Source organism: Carassius auratus, chromosome 38 (assembly GCF_003368295.1).
Source record: "Carassius auratus strain Wakin chromosome 38, ASM336829v1, whole genome shotgun sequence".
Taxonomy (NCBI): Eukaryota; Metazoa; Chordata; class Actinopteri; order Cypriniformes; family Cyprinidae; genus Carassius; species Carassius auratus.
This window is the reverse complement of record NC_039280.1, coordinates 20,745,845-20,764,406: the sequence shown is the minus strand read 5'-3', so window position 1 is coordinate 20,764,406 and position 18,562 is coordinate 20,745,845. Positions and strand designations below refer to the sequence as shown.

Below are 18,562 nucleotides of genomic sequence, written 5' to 3'. Positions count from 1 at the left end.
TGCAGCTCGCAGATTCCTTCAGAGTTGTGTCTGAGGAAGGGTTTGCTAAGGCAGAGATAATGAATGTCTTTGGTTAAAGTACACATGTGCATGTTTGGGGCCAGGTACAGCTGTGTGTTGCTGTCGTGGTAGGCCACCACATTTGGAATGTGTGTTTTGGTGTGGGTGTTGCTCTTCCACATCCTGACACTGACAATGTCTTTAGGTCTGTAGACTTGGCTTGACTCGCTGATGAGTTGGTTCAGGAGCACGTTCACTTCTCTCTGTTTGGGGTTTACGTGCCGTAGGAAGGCGCTATTCAGAGAGTTGGCCAGGTGCATTCGTAGCAGGTCAGCTGGCATGGTGATGGTGTAAGGCAACACAGTTAACACGAGGCTTAAGGGTATCATGTATGGTGGGGTTTTACTCGTGGTTAGGCTGTCATTGGAGGAGCTAACCTCCCACAGCATGTCTGTTGTTAACGCTGTAAGCAGCTGAGTCTGGGTAAAGTTCTTCTGGAAGACAGTAAACAGTGGTTTCAAGGAGTTTACAGTCTGGTTCGCTGCATTGACACTGGACATAACAATGTTAAACATTCTGGCGGCAGCAGCGGCTCTAAGCAAAGCTCCCGGGAACTGTTTGGAGCGGTGGTGGTGTCCACCTAACTCCATTTGTGTAACCGTCACTTTCTCATGTTGGCTGAACAGGTGTTTGACATCGGCCTCAGTGTGAGTGAGGGAGTCCTCTCTCCATCGGAACCTTGTACAGCTGTATTCGGTTACAGTGCTGGGGTAGTGTGCCCTGTCATCGGTAGTCAGGAGTCTCAGCGGTTTTCTCGGTGGCAGCTGTCCTCTCTTTGGCTGACAGCCCGGCACGGCAAACCACAGCAGCATCCTGGTACAGATAATAGGGAGAGAGAGAGAGAAAGGGGAGAAAGAAACAAACAAGGCCTGTCTTTGGTTGGACAGGACAGTCTCTTTGCTTCGTGGGCGGCGACTGGGTTTAGCTCGCCCTCGCCCATGTTTTGCCACATCTTGCTGCTGGCATGACGCTTGCCTCAGTGTTGTGTCAGTGGCTCTGGTGCTGCGTGGTGCAGCACATGCTGCATCATGGAAATATATTGGCAGTATCCCCCTTTTGCTCCGTGGCATTACACGCCCTGGCATTGTGATGTCAGACGGTGCACAACCCACAATATTGTTCTGTGCACGCAGCATGGTTTGTGTATCATGCAGTGGTCTGGGGCTTTGGTTGTCAGTGACTGTAGACTGGTTGCCAGGGTGGATGGAGGGGTCTGAGAGGTGGTAAAGTCATTATCAAGGTTTCAGAAGCCCGCATGACCGCTGTGTTGGTCTGTGTAGACAACGGAGCCTGCGTAAGCGATTCTGAGGTAGGCAGTTTAGCTAGTAAAGTTCTTGTGCTGTGTGTAATCACTTCAACCTTGAATGTGGGTGGGTGGGTTGGGAGTGACCACAGAATGTTGTTTAGTGTGCCAGTTTTGGCAAGGGTGTCAGTGTGATCTTTAAAGTCCTCGTCTAGACTTGGTAACTTTGAGTGTCCTTTTTCCTTCTTCCAGTACACGATCACATTGTGTGTTTTTGTGATGTTATCACATTGCTGGAACAGGTGTTGGTGTTTGACATGCTTGTTGTTTGCAAGTGTGAGTCCGAGTTCCACACATTCAGGTGAGGATTGGAAGAAACCCAGCGTGTGGTGTAAGGTTTGACCACCTTGCAGGTTGAGCCGAACAGCGACCCCTTTGGTGTAAGCTGGTACCACCGTACCCTGTTTGTTGACTAAGGTACAGAGGCTTGAACTTGGGCCTGTTGTTAGGGCGTTGTACTCATGGCTGGCTGCTGGGGTTCCCGTGACCTCTGCGACCTGACAGTCTGGCTCTAGCAACCTGTGTGGCTGGAGAGAAAGAGGTTCTCGCACTTGAGCAAAGTCTTTTAGCTGTTTGAAGTTCAGAAAAGGGTCAAAGTGTTCTAGCAGGTCTTTGTCGATGAGCAATGTATGAGTGTTCATTGGTGGGACATACATGGGATGTATTAGACTCATCGGAACGAATGTCAGGTGAATGGAAACAACCTGTTCAAACTGGATGTCATCCTGTCTGTACACCTGTACATTCAGTTCATAAGTTTGAGGTGTAAGAGTTCGATCTTGTCTCTTAGCTTCAAATTGGAGTCTTTTGAAAAGGTAAGATGAGATCACCGTCAGGTTTAATCCTGTGTCGATCAGGTCTTCCCTGTTGACTCCTTTTCGACCCACCCCCTTTTTGACAGGGCTGCCCAGGAATGTTGGCATTAGGGCAGGTGGGACGATCGGTGGGTGGTGGTCTTGTGTAGCTCGCTGCGAAGGCAGGTAGTCGAAACAGCATTTTCTGGTACCTTGTGTTTGTGGTACCTGGTGTGAGGACCTGTGCTGTCTCGTTCAGTTAGCTGTAGCTGTTGACTGTGGAGCTCGGGCAGTGTTCTGGGTGCTTGGCTCATCTTCCTTGCGAGTATTCATGTGAAGAAGATCTTTCAGCACCCTCAGGATCTCTGCTGTCTCAGACGTGGCTGCACTGTGTTGCCCTCTGCTGGCTTGGAATGGTATTGACTCTCTGTAAAGATGTCTGTGACTGTGGTGTTGTAGGGCGCCATCTAGGGTTAACTCCAAGCAGTGCTCAGAGACAGAGACTTTGGGGTATTTCACAGTCTTTTCACAAATCGTCTTTTGCTTGGTGCAAGCTTTGTGGGCTAAGTTCCGTAACTCTTGTGTAGTCCTGTTACGGGGACACGCTGGGACTCTGAGATGAAAACTCCAACTGGCATGTAGGTTTGGGAGGAACAGAGTTTTTAAGTTGAAATCCTGTTCCATACCTGGTTCATTGCATGCTCCGAAGTAGGTGTTTCGTAGCTGACTCCAGAAAGTCTGTGGGTTTTCAAATCGGCCCTGTTTGAGGTCCATAGCAATAAGGAGCCCATGGTCTGAGTTTGGATCAGAGAATTCAAGAATCAAAGTCTGTAGCAGTTGCTGGTAGTACGCTTTGACAGTCTCTGGTTGACGATCCAGAAAGCAATGCACATCACGGCTGGCCGTGATTTTTAACAGGTACAATGTGTTCACATCTGTCACGTTGGCGACAGTTTGCAAATGAAAGTCAATGGCTTGTAAAGAAGCATGAACATCATGTCCTCCTGCAGGATCTGGAATGAATGTAGAGATGCTTCTGGCTAGCTTGTGAAGTTCTCTGTGAGCAGTGCAGGGTTTGGTGACATGCGTTCTCTGGAAGGGTTCTCTTCCCTCCGTTGTTGACAGATGTTCTTGTAAGCTGGTTCTTGTTACACCCCCTTTTCCAGCTCTGGGTTCTTGGCTGAAAGGGTTGGAGTGGCGGCCCGGGAGAAATTTTGTGGTGTGCGTTTCTCCGATCCAGCCACTCTGTAATCTGTGAAATTGTCTCAGTTCTGTGTGAACAGTGTAAAGTTCATCTTGGAGCTTGTCTCTCTGCAGAGTAAGCTTGTTGAATTTAGCTTGGGCCGCTTGCAAGTGTGTTTTGCAGGCCCAGGTTTTATAGTCTTTTTTTTTTTTTTAGTTCAGTCTCTGCTCTTTTTAGGAGAGCGTCGCCTTGCTGGAGTTTTTTGTTGAGTTCTTTTCTGGCTTCTCTCTCCAGATGTTCTCTTTGATCTGTGTCGAGGCGAAGATCTTGCAGGGCATTGTGAAGTCTTTCAACTCCTTTCTGTAGCTCTGGATCTGTGTCGTCCTCTTTCTCGCGCTGGTTCTGGGTCTCGAGGAGAAGCTGATCAAGATGACTCTGGGTTGGGGCCTGGTCCTTCCAGGCCTCCTCCGCGATGTTGCTCCGTTCACTGAGCGGTGCCTGGGCGACGAGAATGGGAACTAGGCTTCCGAAGATCCTGGCGAGTTCTCTGTAGTAGTCGCTTTGGTTTGGATCGCGTGCCATCAGTTCATCTAGCTCGGTGTCTAGTTGCTCTGGGTGCTGCAGGTTAATGGCATCCTTGGGCAGGAAGGGGGTCGTCACTGCTTTCAACCATGTCGAGAGGTGGCCCCCGTGGACTGCTGGACTGGATGCCTGGAACATCCTGATTCTCTGTCGGTGAGAGAAGCACAGCACACACACACAAAAAGACCAATGCAAGTTCGTTCTACGTTTAACGAGCTATATTCATACGGGCTGTGCCGTTTATGAGAATTTTGGGGCTGACTGATGCAAACAGTCAGACAGTTAAGTAGCCAATTAACTTGGGTCAACGAAGGACCTGAAATGGAGATTTGACAGGCAGTAGCCTAGCGGGTCGTGTTATGACACCGGCTGCTGGTGGTCGCTCTACTATTTAACTTCGTTGGTGGCTCCCAGGTTACTGTCTCTATGTGAAATGAAAGAAACAAATCACAACAGAACAGGTGGTAGAAAAAGATCAAAGTGAAACACAACACTTGAAATGAGATGAAAACAATAGAAACACAACGTGTTAGTGAGAATAAGGAGGCCTAAGCCTACTGCTAGGTTTTAAGATAGGGCCAACAGGTGAGTGGGCTATCTGGGTAGGAAACCTAGAAATATGGTGTGGCTTAAAGAAGCAAAAGGGTCAGAACACTTAAAATATATCCGGGGGAATATCTAATATTCTGTGGTTTATAATAAGTGGATAGGTTTTATCACTTTTGGTTCACCTGGTTGAATTGAAGTCATTCAGGTGGGAACCAGTGGCTTGGTCAACCTCCCCGGTGCTCCCCAAACACTGAACCGCAGTGTCCCCGGTCCTCCGTTACTCTGGCGTGTCGCAGGACAGCACGGCTTGTGACTTTTAGCACAACCTTTGGAGTGCCAAAATTGCTGATGTCTCTTGAGACAAGAGGGACCGAGTTTCACTCGCAGCCAGTATCGGTAACACCGGTCGGGCAGCCTTGCTCACTGGATACCTGAGATGACTGTCCAATCACCGAGGGGGTTCTACAATCAAATACACAAAGGATGAACAAAGGAAACTTAAAGTTAATTAAGGTTTGGTTTGTTTAACATCAATTGAGTAACTATATGTAGAGAGGAAAGGTAACAGCTTTACCTAATCATGATAAAACAAAACAAATGAATTATGATAATAATGGTAATTATCAAAATAACCTAAGTCAAAAGAGAGAAGAAAAATAATAAACATCAAATTAAAAGACAGTAATGAAACAAGGGAGAAGGAGTAGCTGGTTTTCACCACAAGGGGGGGGGGGGGGGGAGTACTGCTTCTCTGTCTTTAACCTGCTGAGCAGAAAACTTAATTCAAATTAAAAATTCAAAACTGGTTTAAATCAAAATTTAAAATAAGCATGTATGAATTAAAAAGGAAAATCTGAATAATATACTATAATAACCATTGATAGCTTGTAAGTCATCATTAATGATCATGAAATTAATCAAACAGTGTGAGATTAATCAAAGAGGGTAAAAGTGGACATGCAATTTCAAAACAGAATGGAAAAGACAGAGGTCTGTTAGTCGATTTAACAGGAGACTGCCACTAGATGGCTTACCTTCTAAGTGGGTCAATCAGTGGTTGACCTGACACATCTAGATTTCCACTATTAACAATTACATTTTAATTCAAATCATGTTTGAACTAAACTCAAAGTAAATGTAAACAGTCAAAGGCAGGGAACATTCTTTTGTTTCCCTGTAATAATATTCGCACGAGCAAGAGTGTAAATGCAAATAATTATCGAGAATTTAGACATCCAATTCAAATATACATCACAGGGGATTATAAATTAGCAATCAGAGCGCATTATCTGAAATGGCCACAGGTTGGCAGCTTTGCACTCACGCAAGCTGGAATCAGAAAGCAGGGTGTACCCTGAAATTTCTAACCCACGCCTTCCCTCTGGTGTTTAGATAGAGGAATTACAGTTTCAATATGACTTAGAAATTATCTGATCGTTTGTCAGGCTGATTTTCTGCATCAAAAATCACAAGTAACAAACCAAAGGTTTTAATCTCTGAGGTGCTATATTAACATAGGTTGAAGAAGGATCCGTTCACTTCCAAAACACAACTGTAATAAAAACAGGAATTTTCCAACTGTTGACTCCAATAAACATTTATCAAAATAGCACTTATGATTTAAATGTTTTAGGTTTAAAAATCGGGTAGCTAAGCCAATTTTAGACCAGGAGTTTTTATCGTTTTAATCTTGAATATCACTGTGGTTCGCCACGAATTCAATAACGATATTTAATAACAAGGCCTTTTAACTGAATCAGAGGAACATCGCTCATGTTCAGATTTACATGTTGCAACTAATAAAAGATTTCTTCATCTTTTAATTATTCATATTAAAATGTTCTCACTGTAAAAAGATTTTGGTCTTTCTTAACAGGATACTTTTAACCTTATACTGCAGATTACTTTCATTAAAATTAACAGTGACTATACTGTTAAGTTTCTATAAATACCTAGGTGCTTACTGACCAGCTTTTTGCCTCAGTCAGTTGAGTGAGTTCGCGTCTTGCGACTTATCTCACAAGTAACGTTACATAATTTCATAGCGCACGTGCAGAAATTATTAAAAACCATATACACAGATTGATTGCTCACAAAACGAAGTTTGAAATGCCCGCATTCTCCACCAAAATGTAACAACAATGAGTTTTACATAGTAATTAACTCAAATGATATATAGGGAATTTGAATAATTAATCAAGAATTTGATTAATATATATCTCAGATGACAGTTACATTTAATTTTATTGATTATGAAAAATAGCTCAATTGCCAATACCAATACTAATCACAGGGCACTGTAATTTACTCATTAATATGTCAATATTACATTCTTCATATCAATTATTGTGATCTCTTACTGTAAATTACTGCAGATCAAACCGTGGTATGTCCAGCACACCACTGTAGACCTATCAATTTTCAATAAAAAGGAAAAGTATTCTCTGGCCATGAAAATATTATCCTATCCTTATGATAAATTTAGTTTCTAAATTTAGAGCTTGTAGCTATAGATCAGACACATCTCAGTGACTCGTAATGTGAGTGGGGTGGAGTCCAAAGCCAATCATTTTATATATGGGTTTTTAATAATTCAACTAGTAATACATCAAACTACAAATCACACAGAGTAAATATGCGTACGAAAATACAGACAATAAACATTTACAAGACAACGGAATCCAAATAAAAGAGAGAGAGAGAGAGAGAGAGAGAGAGCGAGAGAGAGAGAAGTGTAGAAAGCGAGAGAGATCACAGAATGAGCTCAGGTATGAAAATCAGTCAGTAAACCTTAGTGGAACCAACAACGAATCAAATAATAGCAACACTTTAAAGCAGCATTTAAATCTCCATAGAAAACGATACTTGCATGGCCCAGTGGGTGAGCGTGGTACCGGCGACGCACGTGTGATGTCACGTGGTCCTTTGAAAACTGCGCGCGTGGGCCGGAGGCCGTGTGACGCGCGCGCAAGCTGCGCTGGATCTTGGCGTGAGCGTGGAGTCACGTGTTCCTTTGTTGCAAAGAGGTGTTCGTTCATCTTCGCGCGGTATTTGAAAGGTTCAACAAACAATGTTCCAGAATTCGTCTTCATTGTGTGGAGAGGCGAATAGTTGAATAAACTTAGTAAAGAAAAGAAAACAAAACAACGAAAATGAAAGTTTCCAAATGAGCCATGAAAATGGCTTTCCTCTCCTCAGTCCGTGTGCTGAGGGGGGAGGAGAACCAAGCGCGGCGTGTCCGAGAACGGAGAACGGGAAGAAGAGCAAGAAGAGCGCAAGAAGAGAGCGAAGAGAGAGAGGCGGACCTTGTTCGGTCGACTCTTATAGCTTGAGATGTTCACGCCTCTTTTCGCGTGAACCACCCAATGAACATCCGCAATCTGAAGCGGCGGGAAAGTTCCTTTGTCTCTGTTGAGACAACCCCCTGATGATTTAGGGCTTGTCCGATTTCATCAGGAATATTAAAGCAAGTTCATTATTCCAGATTAAATACATTTTTCATTACTTTGCTCTAGATAAATGGGTCTGTCAAAGCATGACGATTACACAGATACTAAAATTAATATGTGCAAATGATCAAAACATGAAGATACATTCAAATGCAGAATTACACACATTTAAAGATTTGATTAACACATGATAACACTGCAGATATTCCCAATTTATATGGGAAACCTCTAATGTACCGCAAAAACAATACTATACACATTAAGACTACATTTGAGTACATTCTATCATTCTTTTGTAAGGATTAGGTTTCCTGTCCTGTGGTCCTGTGAGCTCGTAAAATTTTACGAGCTACCAAGGAGTGTGGGGGTTGCAGAACATTTCTTTTTGAGAAAGTATAAGATTGAAATCAAGCATTTCCACTTATAAGTCAGCACTTTAACCATTTACCCAGGATTAACCATTTTATGCAATACACAAACATATAAAATACATATTTAATAAAGGACTTACAAAAGTAAGGAACAAAAAGAAAGGTTTCTTTTTGTGTGTGTGTGTGTGTGTGTGTTAAGGAATTTGGTTTCAGGTATCCTTTGAGGCTCGCATGGGTATCGTAAAGTAATTTAAGTCCAGCCAGGCTGGCATTTAGTACCAACAGTCTGAATTTACAAAACAGAATTTAACCCATGAATCGCTGACCTGCATATCTGTTACAAGGGGTAAATTATTCATTAGTAGCTGTTGAATCTGGTCTCTCTGTACTTTTTATAGTGTTAGAACTCAGCACCATATTCTGCACTGTTGACCACCAATAATCACACAGTTCTGGTGGCTTAATAGCTCTCTATTATTTATGACTACACATGAGTTGGTGGAATGACTGTAAATAAAGAGACTGGCTTTGGTCCACAATAATTCAGCTTCTGGAAGAAACCATTAAAAGGAAATCTTTTTTTCTCATTATGTCTTAACCAGTAGTTGTTAGTTCTTACATCAGTCTGTTACTCGCTGCAGATCAGAAAGTGTTTAAATTAATATCATTGCTAGAAAAAAAGCAAGCATTTCTTCAGACATAGTAGATCAAATAGAACAAAAAATGTATGCTAGTGTTAAAGGGTCACATTTCTTATAATTAATTAAAAAAAAACAAGTAGGTAGATTACAAAGAGTATGGGTTGAGGTTGAGGTTGGGTTTCTAAAGTAGTGGAGTTATACGTGCCTGTCTTAATGATGAGGGGAAAACACCAGTGTGGAGAGAAGTGTTGATGATGTGAGTGAGTGCAGGTACAACTGCAGGAGAAATGGCTTGAAGGAGATGATGATTAAATTACAATAATAAGAAAGATAAAAACAATATGCAATAAAGGACAAACCATTACAAAAGTACATGAACTTTAAAAGGAGAGAACCTACGTGACTGACATATCAGTAGGATTTTTAGATTTTTTTACCACTCTCTCCGCAGCTCTAAGCTTAGAACGGTGTTCACGTAGAACATCAGATAACCAAGGGGCAGAAGGGGTGTTACGAGCTGACCTGGAAGATAAGGGGCAAACAGTGTTTAAACAAGATGTAAGAGTGGAGCAGAAAGCCTCAGTAGCACTGTTAGCATCCAAAGATGCAAACCGTTTAGGGGAAGGAAGTGAAGATGAAACCATTGCAGAAAGTGTGCTTAGGTAATGTCGAAAGATGACATGTGGAGGGGTAAGTGATGTGTCAGGGACCATGTTGAGGTTAAGAGTGAGGAGGAAGTGATCCGACGTGTGCAGTGGAGTAACCAGAACATGATCAGTAGAGCAGTGTCATGTATAAATAAGGTCCAGATGGTTGCCTGATTTGTGAGTAGCAGTAGTTGACACTCGGTTGAGATCAAAAGAGGCAAGCAGAGTGTGGAAATCAGCATACAGAGGTTTATCTAGATGGATGTTGAAATCTCCAAGCATAACTAGGGGAGTACCATCCTCAGAAAAGGTTGAGAGCAACACATCTAATTCATCCAAAAAGTTACCCAGTGGTCCTTGGGGTCGATAGACAACTACAAAATGTATTTTAAAAGGGTAGGTAACAGTAACTGAATGAGATTCAAATTAGCTGTTGATACCCAAAGATGGTAAAGGATTAAATTTCCAATAATTAGAGATGAGCAGACCAGTACCTCCACCTCTTCCAATCAAACGGGGGGAGTGGGAAAATTAGAAATTACTGGAGAGCGCTGCAGGTGTAGCAGTGTTTAATGTGATTCCTAATATTTTATACACCCTGACATTAATTAAGCTCACTTTTAGTAACAGTATTCTAGTTCATTTCAATAAAAATAATCATAATCATTTATAATTGTGCATTAGAATTTTACAAGCACTGAATAGCACTGATCACAATTCAAATATACCGTAGAGAATCATATGCTGCAAAATATATATCAAATGTCCTAAGAAAGTTGTATGACTTTTCTTTCCATGGAACTAAAAAGTTAACAAAATTAAAATGTATGGTGAATGATCACTGGCTGTACAATTTGTTGCAATTTTCCTTGTTGTTCATTTCCTGATTTAAATTTAGCCTAAGTCTCCCTGCAAACTAAGTGAATACTGTACTGCTAGACTATTGCATCACACACACACACACACACACACACACGCACACACGCACACACACACACACGCGCACGCACACACGCACATACACACATACACACAGCAGGCGCACACACACACTCACACACACACACACACACACACACTCTGAAGCAGTAAATTCTGTGACAGTTTTTTCCTCTTTGTTTTAATTATGACTCACTCACAAACACAAACAGACTATGACGGTTTTAGTTATAGGAAGTTATGCACAAAACTGTAATATTCATCAGGGAGGTGAAAAGCAGTGAACCAGTAACTCCCAGCTTCACTGTAACAGCACAACAGCAGTGTTGGGGAAAGTTACTATTAAATGTAACGCATTACAATATTGTGTTACTCCCTAAAAAAAGACAACTAATTGCATTACTTTGTTACTTTTTATTGAAAGTAAAGCATTAGATTACGTTTGCGTAACTTTTTCTCATCTGGGCTGGGCTTGCTCATTTGTTTTTAATACACCTTTTTTTTTTTTTTTGGCAGATGTAAAAGGCCCTTTCACATCAAAAGTGAACTTAATAAGCCTCTTGTACATGCCATGGATAACCTTTCGAATTTCCACAGAATGTTTTCCTTCTGCACAGAGCCAGGGTTTAAACGTCTATCTTCTTCCTCTTGTTTCTTGCAGTCTCAGCTGAAGTGTATTGTGATCTTTGCGCTGGTGTGCTGCTGTGCGGTGCTGATAGCGCTCATATTCTCTGCTGTAGACGTGTGGGGGGATGACGAGGATGACATCACTGAGGGGAAATGCAGCAGTTCCTGTCGGTGAGCACAACTCAACCTGACATTAGACTCACTGTCTGACGAGCCTCAAATTACGTGTATTCCACCAGTTTAGTCTTTTTTTCTTTTCTTTCTTCTTCTGCTTTGAAGACTTTGCTTAACCTTATTATATCATTTTATTGATTCACAATATTATCTATATTTAGAGAATGTGTCTTTGCAAGTTTATGTTCAATTTTGTCATTAATCCTTTACCCCCCATGTTGTTCTACACCTGTTCAAGCTTTGTTCATCTTTGAAACACAATGTAAGATATTCTGGATGAAAATCAGGAGGCTTATGACTGTCCCATAGACTTACACTGTCAAGGTCTAGAAAAGTATGAAACACATCTTCAGGATAGTCCGTCTGTCATCAGTGGTTTAACTCTCCTCCTCTGTGTCAGTCATTCCTTCAGACTTTAAACCATGACAGTCAGCTCGGTGAAGCTCTCTCCAACATAACTCTGTATTCACATTATCATACTTGATTTGTAAAGGTCTACGATTTAGCAAAGAGGTCTTCTTACCCAAGTTTAATAATGCTGTTTTGTTACTTGCTACCTGGAACAAAACACAGGCGTAGAAAAGTCTAAAATTTTAATGCGCACAGTAACTGAAATTTAAAACGGTTAAAAGTAAGACTCAGTAACTGCTGCACAGATATAGACTATGCATCAATTTCTCTTGCCTTTGTGCTTTTATATGAATTGATGTGAATTTGAATGAATTGCATGCCTCAGTACAGTCTTTACTCCCTGAAGGTGAAAAATACGCTGACCTGCTGGATAGATATGATCCAGATGATTTCAAAATGAGTTGGATTTATGTATGGATAATAAAAGCTAGTCATATCCAAAATCCCTGATGAAATGTGAGACCTGAAGATAGAGTATCAGCCAATTTCAGGAAAGCATCTATAAGAGTACTTCTTCATCTGCCCAAGCACACGGCTGAGAGAGCCAGCGTAAAGACATGAGACAGCTCAATAAAACTAAAGACAAAGTTGAAATTGAAATAGAACTTGCTGCTTCCATGGCCAAATTAGACAAGCTTGAGGAGTTTGAAACATCAGCTCCAGTTCCTAGGGATTTGGACAATTCACAGAGAGGGCAGTCGAGAACATCTCAAATGTATCAAGCTCCAGCATCTCATTCAGGTGAAATCAGTGATCCCACACTGACCAGTGAATAAACGATTAAAAGCAGTGTACTGCATTACACTTCCTCCATTATAAGCTTTGAACACAACACTTCACTCTTTAGAGCAATATACATTGAATATAAAATGCTGGATGTGTGTATGGATCGGACTCCTGGGGGCAAAAAATCTTCTAAAATAGCATATTGTAACTAAGACAAAGTTGCTAATGAATATATTCAAATACAGCATCATGCTGTGATGCTATTAAGCCAGAGGATGTTATCACACTGTAAAATGATGCACAATTCTCAGAGCTTTTCTAAATTCTGTGAAAATACTTTTTTTTTTAAATATGCAAAAGGCATTTAGCTGGAGACATCCATTAACATCAGAGCTACTATCTATTAAGTTGTGCATGTGATTTGTCTGATGAGCAGAACAGAAAAAAGGTCAGTGATTTAGTGGAATTTGTTAAAGAAAGGCAGGCAAGAATAACTATATCCTATGTCCTAGATAAATATCCAACACATTCTCTAAATATCCCAGACAACGTGTAAAGACACAAACTCAGGTGAGACAGAACAATGATGTCCAAAAATAAAGAATTGCCACAACATTTCAACAGTTCAGTCTTATAATGTTTCATGTGCTGTATAACTGCACTTCCTGGAGCCCAACACAAACACTCACACATATGAGGAGGATATGAGTGAATGACTGTATTTGAAAGAGCTTTAGTTTAATCAGATCGATGCTGATAGAAGTCAACAATCCCAACACAGCGGAGCCTAATGTTGAAGAACCGGTAACTGTCATGAGCCCTAAGCAGTTCTGGAGCCTGCCCGGTTCGGTAGGTCATGTGTAAAACATTACATACTACATTACCATAACTAAAACTGAGAATCTAGTAGTGCAACACACAATGTGGAAGACCACTGAGATAAATGGTAGCAATGCAAAGAGTTCTCATCCCTGTGAGAAGATTCAAGACGGAGCTCTCCTTCTTTCTATAATATTCTACACAGACATTTATTCTAAAGCCATTCCAGATTGAAGGGAAATGTCATCAAGGCCTTACAAGTACACTCAACCCTTTTGGCTTACACTGAGAAAGTCTATAAGAACACTGGCTAGTAATCCATCTTTTTCAGCATCCAGTTCCTCTGACAGAACAAACTTTGCATTAATGAAAGTCTCCACTGATGATGCAGGCACATTCACTACAGAAGCTGTTTACACTGAACTTACAAGATCTACTCAAACACAGATACTCATGGGATGATATATTTCCCCATGTATTTTCTCAAAGAAGGCAACACGGTTAGAGGATCTCACCGGTCAAATCTGAACAGCTAGAGATACGTGCGGCCCAAGAACACTGGTATCCAGACAGTGCAGCGCCAGCATTTTCAGCTTTCTTATGTGAGGAGATGATGACAGACTTTATAAAGAAACTCTTGGACAATACAAGCTTGACATTAAAAACCTCCTCAGATGCACTCCATGGCAGACCAGGTCCCAAATAAAGACTAGTACAACTGAATGCCCCATTAAAATATTACTTTACAGTACCAATTTAGCATGATGCACAGTTCAACATTAACCTCAGAAAAGAGAAACTGGAGAATAAGGTTCTGCACAACACCTGTGAGCTGGTATGGATCAGTTCTCTATGATGGTCAAGCTTCAAACAGTGTGCTGTGTCTTTGACAGTCAATAGTGCCCAGATCAAGTTGCTCAGCTCCTTGTAAATGCCACACTTCCTCAAGGTCCTGCTTTGCTGTCCAAGCTTTCTTCTGCAATGGTTTTGCACTTTCTCACCCAACATGTTTTCTCTGTGTCATCACAAAGCAATGCAGTGACTCTGTGGTCAGCACATAATTCTTCTTCAGTGCCAAACATTAGTGTTCAGGACGGCCACTTGAACAAACAACACTTTTTCTTCACTTCTCTTCTGCAAATATTGTTGGCTCCTAAATTGCACTGTTGGCTCATTTGTGAGTAACTTTGGGTGAAACTGTCAGTTAAATTAATATATGTAAATGTAGTGGTGTGAAATACCGCATAATTCCTGCAAAGCATTTCCATAGAGTCACTCTGCACTTCATCACATAGAAGGCATTTTGAAAAAAAAGGTTGGAATCATGTTTACTAATTATATAAAATATCAGGGGACAGGCTATCAGACAAGCTATTTTTTTATGTAAAGTTCAAAACTGAACACATCACCATAAGACTGATATTTTTCCTTCCTATTGTTTCTTTTCTAAACTCTAAACACCCATAGCCATGAGAGAAGCAGTTTCTCCTCTGCTTTATCACTGAACGCTCCAATTATCAAATACAATCTTACACTCACTGGCCACTTTATTAAGTACACCCTGCTCATGCTAGTTGGACCCCCTTTTTCCTTCAGAACTGCCTTAATTCTACGTGGCATTGATTCAACAAGGTGCTGAAAGCATTCTTTAGAGATGTTGGCCCATACTGATAGGATAGCATCTTGCAGTTGATGGAGATTTGTGGGATGCACATCCAGGACACGAAGCTCCCGTTCCACCACATCCCAAAGATGCTCTATTGGGTTGAGATCTGGTGACTGTGGGGCTATTTTAGTACAGTGAACTCATTGTCATGTTCAAGAAACCAATTTGAAATGATTTGAGCTTCATGACATGGTGCATTATCCTGCTGGAAGTAGCATCAGAGGATGGGGACATGGTGGTCATAAAGGGATGGACATGGTCAGAAACAATGCTCAGGTAGGCCGTGGTGTTTAAACAATGCTTAATTGGAACTAAGGGATCCAAAGAGTGCCAAGCAAATATACTACACCATTACTACACCAATACACCATTACTACAACACCACCAGCAGCCTGCACAGTGGTAACAAGGCAGAATGGATCCATGCTTTCACTTTTTTCAATCTGTTCTTATCTGACAGGAGCATCACCCGGTGTGTTCTTCTGCTGCTGTGGATCATCTGTTTCAGGGTTCAGTGTGTTGTGTGTTCAGAGACGGTCTTCTGCATACCTCGGTTGTAACGAGTGTTTAGATGAGTTACTGTTGTCTTTCTGTCATCTCTTACCGGTCTGTCCATTCTTCTCTGACCTCTGACATCAACAAGACATTTCTGTCCACACAACTGCTGTTCACTGGATATTTTCTCTTTTTCAGACCATTCTCTGTAAACCCTAGAGATTGTTGTTTGTGAAAATCCCAGCATATCAGCAGTTTTTGAAATACTCAGACCAGTGCGTCTGGCACCAACAACACCTAAATGCATTGAGTTGCTGCGATGTGATTGGCTGATTAGCAGTGTGTGTTAGCAAGCAATTGCCATTGGAAAGAAGTTTAGAAAGGTGTTTCGGTGTCGTTGGTTGTATTTTTTTAATTTTTTTTATGGTTAACATGTATGGTCCTAATTATAAGGGTTTGTAAGGATATGATTTGGAGAGAGTATTGATTTAGAGCTATTTAGTGTTGGACAGTGTGTGGGTAGTGTCTCCTTTTAAGATATTCTATTACACCGACTCAATATACAGGGACTGTAACAGGATAGGAACTATGATCAAATCTACATCCTTTAGCGGTAGAAAAAAACCATTAGGAGGCACTTCTCATCTGAGAAGCCACTTTCATTACAAGTGAAATCCCCCTGGAGATACCAACAATGCTTTACTGTAAGTGTTGGAGTTCAAGTGATGGTGGGAATGCATAACTGAACCCAGGACCTTTAAAGGGTTAGCTCTTGTAAAAATTTAAATTAGGCTGTGTAATTCAAGTGGTTATTACATTTTGAATATGAATATTTTTCTAACGAACGAGTCGCTACAGGAGGCCTCTGTTCACCCCCTCCCCACAGAGCTGTGGAAGGCTGCCTTTTATTTTACGTCTTTTGCTAAACCACTTGAGTGCCATGAACATCTCTGAAAGATCAAAGATAATTTTTAATACACCTCCAACTGGATTAGTCTGAGAAAAGAAAGTCAAATACACCTTGGATGCCTGGGGGGTGAGTTAACGTTTTCATTTTTGGGTGAACTAACCATTTAACAGCCATCATCCTTAACCACTAGACTACCCCAACCCTCATGTGTATTCTGTCTGCATCTGCTGTCTGCAATCTTTCAGCAGTTGAGAAAATTATGGTGTAATGTAAATTTCTTAAAGCCTATTGGTCAAAAGCCACTTATATAGTTTTTATATGAGGGAGAGGAAACTGTACTTCACTTCTGTAATATATTTGAAAACAAAAAAGTATTTTGAAATTGTTTGATGTAACCATTGTTTTAAACTGGGTTCAAATCAGATTTTAATTAAGATGTGATTAAAAAATGAGACATTAGTGTAATTTAGTAGAACGTGTTAACTGTACTGGGGCTCCACTTTACCTAGGATTTCGTTTCCGGATCATGGCAAATAGGGAATGGGTGCACGTGACCAAGACACTCGCATATGGCATCGCTGGCAAGCCACATATAAATACATTTATGTATATATGTATGTATGTGTGCAATCATAATCATTGTTCTCACTCTTATTGTATTTATTATTGCTTTATTTCCATTAGTATACAGTATGCTGTTGTCTGTTGTGTTTGCAGGCCTGCTGCTTTGTTATCAAGGGGTTTGTTTCTCTTATTGATCTGTGTATTCCATGTCTTTGTGATCTGTTTCAGTCTGTTGCAGCCAGATAAAGACTCATTATGCTGAATCATTGTCAGGATGATATATACACAAACTATATGTGATTCTGTAATCTAGTCAAATCTAGGAGGTGTCACAATTATTTTTGTACACATAATGCTAATTCATCAGCTATGCCCACCCCTCGGTTAAGTCTGACGTCACATGTCACTGTTTCCAGGTTCACATGCTCTTTCAGATCCCAAAATCAACATAGCAAACAATTAAAAATGTTACTATATACTCACAGTAAACTTTAGTAGTACTGAAAAATCTACACCCTAACCAAACTCTCAGTTGGCCACACAGTGATTCATATTTTCTGAATCTTTAAAATATTGGTGTCAAGGCCAGAGACTGTAGTATACACTGTGCTTTTAAAAAGCTTAGATTAATGGTGTGATATAAGCGAGTAGTGCTTAAAAATGTCTGTTGAGTGTTCTCACTTGAAACCGAGTAGAGGTTTGGACCTGGACACAATATTATTGGTCAGTCACAGCTTAACAAGCAGATAACCCTATGCAAAACATTGGAAATCATATCTGTTCTCAATGAACCCTGCTTAAATCTAGATTCTGTTGTGTTCACAGTGTTGTGCTTGTTGAAAATATTCCAGAAGACCTGTCCATTCCATATCAGGACACAGTTTCCCTGGCCGCTGGTCTCCATGAGCTTTTGGATCAAGCACATCGGTCTGTTGAGATCGTGTCACCATGGTGGGCACTGAACTCCACCGAGTATGAGTCGAAACCTCCCCAGGCCAAACAGGTAACTCCCAACATACTGCAGGGTCAACACCTCTGCTGATGAGAGCTGGATTCGTGCCAGTATGACTGCATTTAAATGTGACCGTTTCTTCTGTCATCCTCAGGGTCAGATCTTACTGCATCAGTTGATGAGTCTGCGGTCTCGGTCAGTCAGTTTGAAGGTGGTCAGTGGACTAACTCATTCCTCAGAGCTCAAGGCACTCACTCAGAGTGGTAAGTATATGATATTATTTACTATACACCGTCTAACAAAACCATCTTGTAAGACTCTTTGTGTTTGGACCAAGTGTAAAGATGCAAAGGCACAGGAATTTTATCAATTTCTATCACAGGTTACTCCATGATTTGTGGGGAACACTCTAATTCAAATGTGCCCATTCCTATTCCTGGAGATCTACCATCCTGCAAAGTTTAGCTCCAACCCTGATCAAACACACCTGAACCAGCTAATTCATCTTTTCAGTAACGCTTGATAGATGAACCTGAAGTCTGCAGGAAGATCTCCAGGAACAGGACTGGACTCCCCTTCTCTAACCAGTGACCCAAGTAGGCCTGCAATCAAGCCTGCAATACGTTTTAATAGAGCAATAACAAAGAGACTTCCCCAATGTAGGGGAACAGTGTATACCTACTCTTTTTAGCTCCACTCC

At 41.2% G+C, this 18,562-nt stretch overlaps 1 protein-coding gene across 2 annotated transcripts in view; it reads left to right on the top strand.

The window, feature by feature from the left end:
- LOC113057343 (inactive phospholipase D5) overlaps nucleotides 1-18,562 on the top strand; it is a 37,839-nt gene that overhangs the window by 10,185 nt on the left and 9,092 nt on the right. The window contains exons 2-4 of one of the 2 annotated variants that reach the window (XM_026224711.1): nucleotides 11,180-11,316; nucleotides 17,736-17,913; nucleotides 18,017-18,125. In XM_026224711.1, the coding sequence (XP_026080496.1) occupies nucleotides 11,180-11,316; nucleotides 17,736-17,913; nucleotides 18,017-18,125 (424 nt within the window). Of the gene's footprint in view, nucleotides 1-11,067; nucleotides 11,317-17,735; nucleotides 17,914-18,016; nucleotides 18,126-18,562 lie in introns of those variants that run through there. The other variant, XM_026224710.1, reaches the window with a different exon arrangement.